This window comes from Oncorhynchus keta, chromosome 34 (genome assembly GCF_023373465.1).
Source record: "Oncorhynchus keta strain PuntledgeMale-10-30-2019 chromosome 34, Oket_V2, whole genome shotgun sequence".
Taxonomy (NCBI): domain Eukaryota; kingdom Metazoa; phylum Chordata; class Actinopteri; order Salmoniformes; family Salmonidae; genus Oncorhynchus; species Oncorhynchus keta.
Window position 1 is genome coordinate 44,603,931 of NC_068454.1, and position 13,359 is coordinate 44,617,289.

Sequence of the window (13,359 nt, forward strand, 5' to 3'; positions counted from 1 at the left end):
CCTCCCAGTCGGATGGTTCCCCACCACTTTCAATGTACTATTTAGCCTTGTGTGTCCCAGTCCCAGCCTTGTGACTACACTTTCCTCCCTCGGGCCTGAGGACCTCCCAGACCCCACCTGTTCCTGGATCTTACATTTACATTTACATTTAAGTCATTTAGCAGACGCTCTTATCCAGAGCGACTTACAAATTGGTGCATTCACCTTATGACATCCAGTGGAACAGCCACTTTACAATAGTGCATCTAAATCTTTTAGGGGGGTGAGAAGGATTACTTATCCTATCCTAGGTATTCCTTAAAGAGGTGGGGTTTCAGGTGTCTCCGGAAGGTGGTGATTGACTCCGCTGTCCTGGCGTCGTGAGGGAGTTTGTTCCACCATTGGGGGCCAGAGCAGCGAACAGTTTTGACTGGGCTGAGCGGGAACTGTACTTCCTCAGTGGTAGGGAGGCGAGCAGGCCAGAGGTGGATGAACGCAGTGCCCTTGTTTGGGTGTAGGGCCTGATCAGAGCCTGGAGGTACTGAGGTGCCGTTCCCCTCACAGCTCCGTAGGCAAGCACCATGGTCTTGTAGCGGATGCGAGCTTCAACTGGAAGCCAGTGGAGAGAGCGGAGGAGCGGGGTGACGTGAGAGAACTTGGGAAGGTTGAACACCAGACGGGCTGCGGCGTTCTGGATGAGTTGTAGGGGTTTAATGGCACAGGCAGGGAGCCCAGCCAACAGCGAGTTGCAGTAATCCAGATGGGAGACATCTTATACAGATGTCTTCCCTTACTCTCCCTGTTCCACAACACTTGCCACTTATTTTTAACCACTGTTCTTATTAATCCCTTGGCTTCTGCTTTATTGATTGACAATTCCATCTCAACATTAGGATGTTTAGGAGCCTGCTTGGCAATACTATGCACTTTCTCATTCCCCTCTACTCCCACATGACCTGGTACCCAGAGGAACATCACAATATTTTTCACCCTATACAAACAATGCAAAACCTCATACAATACATCCTGTCTGCTCTGAGACACACATGCATTTAAGCTCATCAATGCTGCACAGGAGTCAGAGCAGATGACTAACCTGTCTGGCCTCACCTCCTCCACACACTCGGCAGCCAATAGTATGGCCAACAACTCCATTGTGTAAACGGATAAATGATCCGTTGCTCTTTTCGTCACTGCCATCTTAAACTCAGGAACACTAAAAGCTGCTGCTCTCCTCCCTGTTTTAGGGTCCTTAGGTCCATCTGTGAATATATTCTAGAAAGCATAGTTTTGTGTCCTTAAATGTTCACTTACAACTGAATCTACTCTTTCCTCAACATCTTTTACCCTCACAAGCAACCCTAGATCTATCACTGGTTGAGGGAGACACCAAGGTGGGATTGCAAGAAGACCCACAAAGGGGCTACACTCCCTCCCAAACATCCCCACCTCTCTCGCCATGCAATTGCCTATCCACCAAAAGCTTGTATTCAGATTTTGTTCACGTTCCCAGCACTCTAGGAACACCTTTTTTTTTGTAGGATGTGTAAACTTAAGTCCTTGTAGATTTACCCAATATGTCATGGCTAGCTGTTGTCTTCTTAACTTTAACCGCATCTCTCCCAACTCTACCTGCATCACTGCCACCGGGGAGGTCCTGATTTATCCAGCTTGATAAGTAGGCCTTCCTTCCACAGCATATCATAAGCCTTCTCTACATCAAAGAAAACGGCTACCACCACCTCCTTATTTTCCTGTGCCTTCCGTATGACTTGACTCACAGTATAGGATCCATCGTTCCCCTGACTTTCCTGAACTCACTTTCATCTGGTGACATTAGTCCTCTACTCTCCAGAAAGTAAGTCAGCCTTTCTATAATGATCCTTTCCATAGGTTTACATACATGAGATGGAGCGATGCACCGGTTTGATCATTTTGACCGATACCAATATCCAATATTTTCCTTGCCAAAAATACGATACCGATAACTGATTTTTAAAAAGTGTGGCCTTTTAAGCATTCTAGTACAGCTTAATAGTTAACACACACACACACATGGATGCAGAGGTCTAAGGCACTGCATCTCAGTGCAAGGGGCGTCACTACAGTCCCTGGTTTGAATCCAGGCTGTATCACATCTGGCCATGATTGGGAGTCCCATAGGGCGGTGCACAATTGGCCCAGCGTCGTCCGGGACGTCATTGTAAATAAGAATTTGTTATTAACTGACTTGCCTAGTTAAATAAAAACATATTTTTTAAATGTATCTACGTTATATAGGTATGCACCGATATTGATGTTGACATTTTTAGCTAATATCGGCCAATTCCAATATGTTCACCGATATACCGATATATCGCGCATCCCTAATGAGATGTCAACGCTATCAGCCTGTAGTTTGAAGGACTAGTAGGGTCTTTCCCAGGTTTCCTTATTGGCACCTCTACCGCTTGCTACCAACTTCCAGGCAATTTCCCTTCTTGCCACACCTTATTGTAAAAGCCCAATACTTTCCCCATTGCAGTGTCACTGAGATGAGCCATCATGATGTAACACACTTCCCTCACAGAAGATGTTACCCCAGCTTTAGCTAATGCTCTCTTCATCTGGATCATTCAATGTGTCCCCCACCATCTCTCTCTGATCCAGGACCCCCGGATGTTCTCCTCTGACCTTCTCTCTCCCATGCTGCCCCTCTTCTGTCAGATTCTTTGATGTGTGCACCATTACAAATGCCTGCACCATCTCCCCACTTTTCAGCACAAGGATATCCCAATCTCTTCTGACCCCACTCATCCTCTTAATCATCCCCCATACCTCTCCCACAGGAGTGGTCCGGCCTATGTTTCCACAGAACCGGCACCAATACTCCCTCTTAGCTGTCCTAATGATCCTCCTTTTCTACTGCTTGTGCAACATTCTGAAAGCGCTGTTCTTACTTTTCACTGCCTCTCTACACTCTTCACTCCACCAGGGGACTGTGTTACTCTTTCTCCCCCCTGTACCCATAGGAATCACTTGCCTTGCAGACCCTATTATTGCTCCTCTTATTCCCTCATTGACTGTTTCTATATCTGAATTAAGATCTACCTGGGACAGCTTCTGTTCACTCCTGAAACTGACCCCGCTCCACTTTCCCAAATATTCATCTCCTCAATCCATTTCCTTTTGATTCTTCCTCCCTCATTCCTACAGTACACATGATAGTATAGTGATCACTACCCACTGTAGATTCCTCCGAAACCTCCTAACTCCATCTGCCTGCCGTTGAACTTGAAATCAAAGTAAGATCCAGAGCAGATTCATTTCCAGTTACTGGATCAATCCTGGTTCCCCGGTCATCATTAAGACTAACAAGCCCTTTCTCATCCTGTAGTTCCTCCAACACTTGTCCATTTACATCAGTCCGTAACCATCCCCAGAGCGAACTATGAGCATTAAAATCCCCACACCACATTACCCGTCTCCTATCTTGACCTTCTACATTCCCAAGGGCCAGCAACTCCAGTCTCTTACACGGGTTGTAAAAAGTTCACTATTACCATATTCCCCCCTATCAACCACACCTCTACCACTACATACTCCTGTTCCACTCCCTCTCCCACACACCTATACGTGATCCCTCGCTTTATAAAAGGTAGCACACCCAATATTCCATGTAACTCCTTCGCTGAGAAATCTTTCAGCCCCAGCAACTGCTCCGCTGCATCCACTATGATTACTATCTTCCTGGAGCTTCTCTGCACCTTGGCAGTGCCATTAATTACCATAACTATAAAGGCCACAAAGTCCACCTTCTTAATCTTTAAAATGTCCAGATCCTGCTGGTGAAAGGCAACCCCTGCAGCCTGCAGTGTAGACCGATCCACTACCGTAAACTCTTCTGGTGCACCATGCAAACCCTCAACGGTTTTCACAGCTGTTGCATATGAAAGACTGTACAACCTTTGGCCACCTCATTCCCTTTCACCCTTGTGGGGCATTCGAAAGACGTGGCTTCATGGTTCCCACCGCAATTGCAACTTGTCACATATTCATCACTATAACACATAATGTGATATTTTCCACAACTTGGACATATAGACTTCTCCCTTCTGCAAATACTTGATAAATGACCAAAAGCTTTACAATGATCACACTGCATTGGTCTTGGGATACATGCTCTGACTCTATAGATAATAAACCCTAACTGCACTTGAGTAGGGAGAGACTCCATATCAAAAAACAAAAGAACAGATTCACTTTTTCACTAATCACCACACAATTCATCCGGCGTGCTTCAATCACTCCAGGAATATTTTTAATCTCTTTGAAATTGACTTCCCACAAGACCAGGTATAACAGCCTTGAGGGGTGCCCTGTTTCAAAGAAACACACACGACACTTCAAACTTATCAAATCGGTTAAGACACAACGCATGTTCCCTCCACAGAAGCACCAAAAAATCTAAACAAGCCTGCCTCTCGTGATCATCACAGCACACTCTCCCCCAGTTTGTATAACTCAAATGGTTTCTTCAAGATTGGTACTCTGCTCAGCTGCTCCTCATTAACATACTGTACTCCTACTAGATACGAAGGATCCTTCTCATCACTGTACACTACTTTGCTCCGTTTTCCATTCTTTTGGACAATACTCCAATTCTCCTTGAATCTATCTCCATGGTATTCAGAATTCACTTCAACTTCTGCTTCCGCCATCTTTCATTCTTCGATTCAGTGGAAGGAAATGTAACATAGTGGGCAGAACAGGCAAGGAGGTGGACAAAGCCACCACAGATTTTCCCATGATGTCAAGCAAAGAGGCACTGAGTTTGAAGGTAGGCCTTTAAATACATCCACAGGTACAACTCCAATTGACTAAGATGATGTCAATTAGCCTATCAGAAGCTTCTAAAGCCATGACATCATTTTCTGGAATTTTCCAAGCTGTTTAAAGACAGTCAACTTAGTGTATGTAAACTTCTGACCCACGGGAATTATGATACAGTGAATTATAAGTGAAATAATTTGTCTGTAAACAATTGTTGGAAAATTTACTTGTGTCATGCACAGAGTAGATGTCCTGGCCGACTTGCCAAAACTATAGTTTGTTAACAAGAAATGTGTGGAGTGGTTGAAACACAAGTTTTTAATGACTCCAACCTAAATGTATGTAAACTTCCGACTTCAACTGTATACTTTCAGTCACCAACAGTAATTGGTTATCACTTATGTTCAGATGGACTATTCTGGTGACAGAGCACATCTCAAGAAATGGAAACAGTAGCTATAGTAATTTTTATGGCATAGTTGGAATTCATCCTCTCTACATAACTATTGAGTGTGTGAAAGCAAGAGTACAAGGAGGTTTGAGAAAAGTTTGCTCAGGGCATGCTTGAATTATCATAATTTTGTTTTGTTTACATCTGAAACCTAAACAAAAAAAGTGTGACATTTTCTTCAGTCTGTGTGCACGCTCTACTTGAAGACGCCAAAGCGTGGACAGCAGCAGATCGAAGACAGAATCTCAATATGGTGAATCTCAATACAGAGCTCATTTTCACACTGTCTGGATGCCCCTTGTCTGCCCTCCCCATTAAACAAAATAATGAATCTCAGGCCTTAGAGGCAGAACTGACAAAGCCTAGTTTTGACCACTGATTGCGGTGCTTGCTGAGACAAGGGCAAAAAAACTCAACAACCTGGTCTTACACAGACTTCTGTATAGTAGTACAATTATGAACAGACATGTTTGACTTTTGCTCTTTTTCTACAGTGGATAGTATGTGACTTCTGGCAGATAGAAAGTTTGCCCCGAATATTCCCCATATATTTTCTGGTCTTGAGTTTGAGAGCTATTTTGCTCCTGAGGAGCATCTCAAGATTTTAGCAGTTAGGGGGATTCTTGTAGGGTCAGGAAGAAGGATGGTCTTCCATTCTATGTCTCTCTACTACTCTCCATTTCCCCCTATAATCTCCATTCACAATCCCAGTTTAATCCAGCAGCTTGGAGTGCTCTATCCTGGTGATGGTCCAGTCCGGCGGCACCCCCTTAGTAAACTCCCTTTGGAATCTGCAAAAAGCCATGATGGATAAAAGGGTTGTTAAACAGGAAGTGTAAACATTAAGCACGTGAGACACTTGACAGTCATGCAAAGGAGGTTACTGCAGGTAGTTGCTTCCTTGGGAACAGATCTAGGATCTAAGACTGTTTGCAGACTTAATGCTTTCTATTTGTCAGAGAGATACTTGAATTGCTTTATCACAGCCACTTCCAACTGCAGACCATTAAATCAACTGTGAACATTGTACTTTAGCAACAATAACAAACAAAAAAACTCACTCATAGTTCGCTGTGAGCAATCTCTTAGTCTCTGGCTCACCCTCACCACCTATGGCCACCTGAAAGATGCGTGTTCCCTCCGATTCCTCAGGCAACCGGGCACTTGTTAGATACCAGTACCTCATCAGAATACTGACAAACTTCCGCCCTGAAAGAAGAGAGATTAATGTTTTTGTAACAACAACAAAACGCCTACAGTAGGGCTGTGACAGTCATAGAATTTTGGATGATTAAAATCAAGATGTAAAAGCAGGAAGTGTACCCATCAATATGCTGTGATTTGTTGATTCAACTTACTTGACCTTACAAAAAATAAATGTCATTGCATGAGCCATGTTAACATAATTTGAATGAATATTTACATTACCATGGAAATCATTGCATCACAATACTAGGCAGCCATACTCAGAGTCAATATTTACGTAATAATAACAAATTCCCCTCGACCACGCCTACAAATGGGAGAAAACAAACATTCTTTCCCATTGACCCCAGTGTAAAAGAGCCAACTTCGTCGTTTATTTTTTTGTTATACAGAAATAACAAAGCATGCTGAAAAGCTGCTGTGTTGTTCAATGTACATGTAACCAGATCAAAATTCCCACCTGCGGATGGCAGGGTAGCCTAGTGGTTAGAGCGTTGGACTAGTAACCGGAAGGTTGCAAGTTCAAATCCCTGAGCTGACAAGGTACAAATCTGTCGTTCTGCCCCTGAACAGGCAGTTAACCCACTGTTCCTAGGCCGTCATTGAAAATAAGAATTTGTTCTTAACTGACTTGCCTGGTTAAATACAGGAAAAAAAATAAAATGCAACCTCCACTCCTATTCCCCAGGCACTCTCTTTTGATGACTTCTGTAACCGTAAAAGCCTTGGTTTCATGCATGTTAACAGAAGCGTCCTCCCTAAGTTTGTTTTATTCACTGCCAACCCGGATGTTCTAGCCGTGTCTGAATCCTTGCTTTTGAAGACCACCAAAAATTCTGAAATTTTCATCCTGAACGACATTTTCAGACAAGATAGAACAGCCAAAGGGGGCGGTGTTGCAATCTACTGCAAAGATAGCCTGCAGAGTTCTGTCCTACTATCCAGGTCTGTACCCAAACAATTTGAACTTCTACTTTAAAAATCCACCTCTCTAAAAACAAGTCTCTCACTGTTGCCGCCTGCAATAGACCACCCTCTGCCCCTAGCTGTGCTTTGGACACCATATGTGAACTGATTGCCCCCCATCTATCTAGCAGCACGAGCTCTGAAGGCAACCTAAACTGGAACATGCTTAACACCCCAGCCATCCTACAATCTAAGCTTGATGCCCTCAATCTCACACAAATTATCAATGAACCTACCAGGTACCACCCCAAAGCAGTAAACACGGGCACCCTCATAGATATCATCCTAACCAACTTGCCCTCTAAATACACCTCTGCTGTTTTCGAGGGTCCTTCTGTAGCTCAGTTGGTAGAGCATGGCGCTTGTAATGCCAGGGTAGTGGGTTCGATTCCCTGGACCACCCATACGTAGAATGTATGCACACATGACTGTAAGTCGCTTTGGATAAAAGCGTCTGCTAAATGGCATATATTATATTATATTATATATTATTTTCAACCAAGATCTCAGCGATCACTGCTTCATTGCCTACATCCGTACTGGGTCAGCGGTCAAACGACCTCCACTCATCACTGTCAAACGCTCCCTGAAACACTTCAGCGAGCAGGCCTTTCTAATCGACCTGGCCGGGGTATCCTGGAAGGATATTGATCTCATCCCGTCAGTAGAGGATGCCTGGTTATTTTTTTTAAATGCCTTCCTCACCATCTTAAATAAGCATGCCCCATTCAAGAAATGTAGAACCAGGAACAGATATAGCCCTTGGTTCTCTCCAGACCTGACTGCCCTTAACCAACACAAAAACATCCTATGGCGTTCTGCATTAGCATCGAACAGCCCCCGTGATATGCAACTTTTCAGGGAAGCTAGAAACCAATATACACAGGCAGTAAGAAAAGCCAAGGCTAGCATTTTCAAGCAGAAATTTGCTTCCTGCAACACGAACTCAAAAAAGTTCTGAGACACTGTAAAGTCCATGGAGAATAAGAACACCTCCTCCCAGCTGCCCACTGCACTGAAGATAGGAAACACCGTCACCACCGATAAATCCACTATAATTGAGAATTTCAATAAGCATTTTTCTACGGCTGGCCATGCTTTCCACCTTGCTACCCCTACCCCGGTCAACAGCACTGCACCCCCCACAGCAACTCGTCCAAGCCTTCCCCATTTCTCCTTCTCCCAAATCCAGTCAGCTGATGTTCTGAAAGAGCGGCAAAATCTGGACCCCTACAAATCAGCCGGGCTAGAAAATCTGGACCCTTTCTTTCTAAAATTATTTGCCGAAATTGTTGCCACCCCTATTACTAGCCTCTTCAACCTCTCTTTCGTGTCGTCTGAGATTCCCAAAGATTGGAAAGCAGCTGCGGTCATCACACTCTTCAAAGGGGGGCGGACACTCTTGACCCAAACTGCTACAGACCTCTATATCTATCCTACCCTGCCTTTCTAAAGTCTTCAAAAGCCAAGTCAACAAACAGATTACCGACCATTTCGAATCCCACCATACCTTCTCCGCTATGCAATCTGGTTTCAGAGCTGGTCATGGGTGCACCTCAGCCACACTCAAGGTCCTAAACGATATCTTAACCGCCATCGATAAGAAACAGTGCAGCCGTATTCATTGACCTGGCCAAGGCTTTCGACTCTGTCAATCACCACATCCTCATCGACAGACTCGACAGCCTTGGTTTCTCAAATGATTGCCTCTACTACTACTTCTCCGATAGAGTTCAGTGTGTCAAATCGGAGGGTCTGTCCGGGAGGGTGCAATTCTTGGACCGACTCTTTTATCTGTATACATCAATGATGTCGCTCTTGCTGCTGGTGAGTCTCTGATCCACCTCTACGCAGACGACCTCATTCTGTATACTTCTGGCCCTTCTTTGGACACTGTGTTAACAACCCTCCAGGCGAGCTTCAATGCCATACAACTCTCCTTCCGTGGCCTCCAATTGCTCTTAAATACAAGTAAAACTAAATGCATGCTCTTCAACCGATCGCTGCCTGCACCTGCCCGCCTGTCCAACATCACTACTCTGGACGGATCTGACTTAGAATGTGTGGACAACTACAAATACCTAGGTGTCTGGTTAGACACTAAACTCTCCTTCCAGACTCACAACAAACATCTTCAATCCAAAGTTAAATCTAGAATTGGCTTCCTATTCGCACAAAGCGTCCTTCACTCATGCTGCCAAACATACCCTTGTAAAACTGACCATCCTACAGATCCTTGACTCATGAGATGTCATTTACAAAATAGCCTCCAATACCCTACTCAATAAATTGGAGGCAGTCTATCACAGTGCCATCCGTTTTGTCACCAAAGCCCCACATACTACCCACCACTGTGACCTGTACACTCTCATTGGCTGGCCCTCGCTTCATACTCGTCGCCAAACCCACTGGCTCCAGGTCATCTACAAGACACTGCTAGGTAAAATCCCCCCTTATCTCAGCTCGCTGGTCACCATAGCAGCACCCACCTGTAGCACGCGCTCCAGCAGGTATATCTCTCTGGTCACCCCCAAAACCAATTCTTCCTTTGGCCGCCTCTCCTTCCAGTTCTCTGCTGCCAATGACTGGAATGAACTACAAAAATCTCTGAAACTGGAAACACATATCTCCCTCGCTAGCTTTAAGCACCAGCTGTCAGAGCAGCTCACAGATTACTGCACCTGTACATAGCCCATCTATAATTTAGCCCAAACAACTACCTCTTTCCCTACTGTATTTATTTATTTTGCTCCTTTGCACCCCATTATTTCTATCTCTACTTTGCACATTCTTCCATTACAAATCAAACATTCCAGTGTTTTACTTGTTTTTTTGTATTTACTTCGCCACCATGGCCTTTTTTTGCCTTTACCTCCCTTCTCACCTCACTTGCTCACATTGTATATAGACTTATTTTTCTACTGTATTATTGACTGTATGTTTGTTTTACTCCATGTGTAACTCTGTGTTATTGTATGTGTCGAACTGCTTTGCTTTATCTTGGCCAGGTCGCAATTGTAAATGAGAACTTGTTCTCAACTTGCCTACCTGGTTAAATAAAGGTGAAGGGGGGGATAATTTTATTTTCAGGACAGTTTATCCATAAACGTCAGTTACAATAGTGCCAGCCCTAAAAACACCTATGCCAGGTCATTCAGTTCTTATGGCAAATGCATTTATTGCACACCCAGCATACAGGCTCTGGTGAATGAGACTACTGTGATAACTAATTTCCTTCCCTTGATGAGCTACCATTTGTCAATCTGAAATGTAATGGCACAGTGCTTACTAATCCAATCACTTATTCAATTCTTACAGATATGCAATCGAAGTCTATACAGAAGGAAATACATCATTTTATTGGAATCCACCCACATTTAGTTAACATATTACTGACTGTTGACATCAGAAATGATCAGTCATAGTAAAGGAGTAGGTGGTTTAGTGTGTTGTTTTTTTGCTGTGTAGACATAACCTGGCTCTTACCATCATCATCATAACAGATGCCAACATCCCCCGGTGTTGTATACATCAAGTCTTCCGGATCAGCAGAAAGTGCTTGCAGGTGGCTGGGAGGGAGCAGAGCACATTTCTCCTCCAGTTTTGCAATCAGCTGTGAGGGAGAAAATGCAGAGAGGAAATATGAGAAAGGGCCTAATGCCTGCAGATAACGTGGTATACATTTATATTTTAGTTATTTAGCATAGTAGTTCAGCAGTCCGGCTTACAACCTACCCCTGAAAGTTGTAATAGTTGCACAAGGTGCAATTTCAAAATTGGGTAGTGCATCGTCAGTTTTCCTCTCGTCATGTCAGTCATTGCACACCTTAGCACACCTTAGAGCAGGCGTTTTCCAAACTCGGCCCTGAGTTTGGGAAACCCTGCCTTAAAGAGACATTTATAACTTGTAAGAAATGTCTAGATGAACTAGCCCATGTCAGCGACATTTAGCCCATAGATTACGTTGTAATGTTTGAGTCACTCAAATATCACATGAATACACATTAGACATGGCAAAATGTATAGAATTGCAAGAAAGAAAGAAAAAACAGAGGGGTGTGAACAGTTTGTGTCATTAAGAGTGGTTGTGCCCATAGAAACTGACGTGGGGAGAAGATGTTCCCCAATGCTGGAAGGGGGGCGGAGGATGTTCCCCAATGCTGGAAGGGGGGGCTTGAGTGAAAAAGCTTAGGAACCCCTAATTTAACAGACGCTAGTATCCAGAATGACTTACAGAAGCTATCAGGGTTAAGTGCTTTGCACAAGGGCACATTGGCATATTTTTTACCTAGTCAGCTCAAGGATTTGAACCAGCAACCTTTTGGTTACAATGTTCTAAACCGCTAGGGCTGGCTACCACCCCCCAACCCACTAGCAGCTCTCCTATCAATTCTACACTGAAATGACTTGTGCAAAAATGTCTGAGAATATAATACTCACGTCTTTAGCAACCAGACCTTCAAGAGACTCAAATTGACTCCCTGACAACAGTCTTGAAACATGGGAGAATGCCTGCAACAACATATTATATTTGAGCTATAACACAACGTAACAATTATGTAAGATGCACTAAGGAACCAGTTCAACTGTTCATGATTAGAAGGGGAAACAGTCAAACATTTCACAATAACTGGATTGTGTACAAAACTTAGCTTGCAGTAACGCCCACGTTGTTTCTCTTGGCAAGCTGTGGTATTAGTCAAGCATACTTTAATAAGAAATTACGTATTTCTGGTCGAACTAGCTAGAGAGTACTTATTCCACGGACTGTAGCCTACCTACCTGTTTAGATCCCTCTGTGAATTCTTCGATTTTGAATTCCTTGTCAAAATACACCCGAATCAAAAAATAGTATATTCGGGTTCGAAACCATATGAAAGGGTTGGGGATGCCAACCACAACCACCTTCTGGTTTTGTTTACCTCCACCTCGATCAGAGCTGTAAGATCGGACTGTGGAAGCGACACCAACGGACAAAGTTGGAGCCAGGCGAGTAGTCTTGTTGGACTGGGGCTGCACAACGTGATCAGGTTTCAAGAAACGAATCAGTACTGAAGGCGGCCTGCTACGGTAGCAACCTCTTAACATAGGCAGCGCCATCTTTTCCTCCCACAGCAACTCGGTCCTTTAGTCTGCATCGTCCGACAGAAAACATGGGTACACATTACTTGGTTTCTATACAACCTCTGACGATAAAAATCGAAAAGTAGGAAGGTTTGAGATATAATTCCTACATTACTTAATGTGTACTTTACTTAACATATTTGATATTTATGTATATTTTTTATCTTTGTATTTTTAAGTAATATAAACACAACATTCACCCACTGATGGCTAGTATACTACGGTTCCATTTTTGCGGAAAGTAAAGTGTCACACTGATACATGCTCGCATATGGAACTTCAGCCATAATATCTGTCGAGTTCAGGTCTATAAAATTAAGTTATGGAACACCAGGAGAAAGTTTCACTCCCTGTCTTTACATGAGTGGATAAAGACAATTTTGCACGAAACATTTATACAATAGTAAGCCATCTCTTTCGGAAATAAAAAATCTAGTTACATTTTTTTTTAAATGTATTGGTCTCTTACACAGTTTAGCAGCTCATGCTAAAGCTCATGCTACTATATCCTAACACTTGTGTGGTAAAATGTCAAACAAGTACACAAATAATTAAAATATACAATACAAATAAACTATAAATCAAGAAATTCTGGGCGAATCCAATTAACAACCCAGATAGCACTGAAACTAATCAACATGCAATCAACAGGATCACACCTACTCATTCAAGGGCTTTTCTCTATTTTTACATTGTAGAATAATAGTGAAGACATCAAAACTATGAAATAACACATATGGAATCATGTAGTAACCAACAAGGTGTTAAACAAATCAAAATGTATTTTATATTTGAGATTCTTCAAAGTAGCCACCCTTTGC

General features: G+C 43.3%; 1 protein-coding gene across 2 annotated transcripts; it reads right to left on the reverse strand.

Moving 5' to 3' along the window:
- Nucleotides 1-5,244: 5,244 nt before the first annotated feature.
- On the reverse strand, nucleotides 5,245-12,610 carry maip1 (matrix AAA peptidase interacting protein 1). 2 transcript variants are annotated; one of them, XM_052493935.1, is made up of 6 exons: nucleotides 12,197-12,610; nucleotides 11,855-11,926; nucleotides 10,901-11,027; nucleotides 9,904-9,999; nucleotides 6,304-6,451; nucleotides 5,245-6,033 (listed from the first exon to the last, which is right to left on the reverse strand). In XM_052493935.1, the coding sequence occupies exons 1-6, from the start codon at nucleotides 12,512-12,514 to the stop codon at nucleotides 5,955-5,957; spliced, it is 840 nt and encodes a 279-aa protein (XP_052349895.1). In that variant the 5' UTR covers nucleotides 12,515-12,610; the 3' UTR covers nucleotides 5,245-5,954. The 2 variants fall into 2 exon arrangements, with proteins under 2 accessions (XP_052349895.1, XP_035606230.1); XM_035750337.2 differs by lacking the exon at nucleotides 9,904-9,999 and having other exon boundaries at nucleotides 12,197-12,546.
- Between the last annotated feature and the right edge of the window lie 749 nt (nucleotides 12,611-13,359).

Bases quoted from the DNA above. Each gene is read 5' to 3' on its own strand.
- maip1 (XM_052493935.1), bottom strand. From the start codon at position 12,514: ATGGCGCTGCCTATGTTAAGAGGTTGCTACCGTAGCAGGCCGCCTTCA. The intron at 10,000-10,900 runs GTAAGAGCCAGG...AGTTCATTCCAG, and splicing joins CATCTGTTATGATGATGATG to TCATTGGCAGCAGAGAACTG. The intron at 6,034-6,303 runs GTGAGTTTTTTT...GGCTTTTTGCAG, and splicing joins TTGCTCACAGCGAACTATGA to ATTCCAAAGGGAGTTTACTA.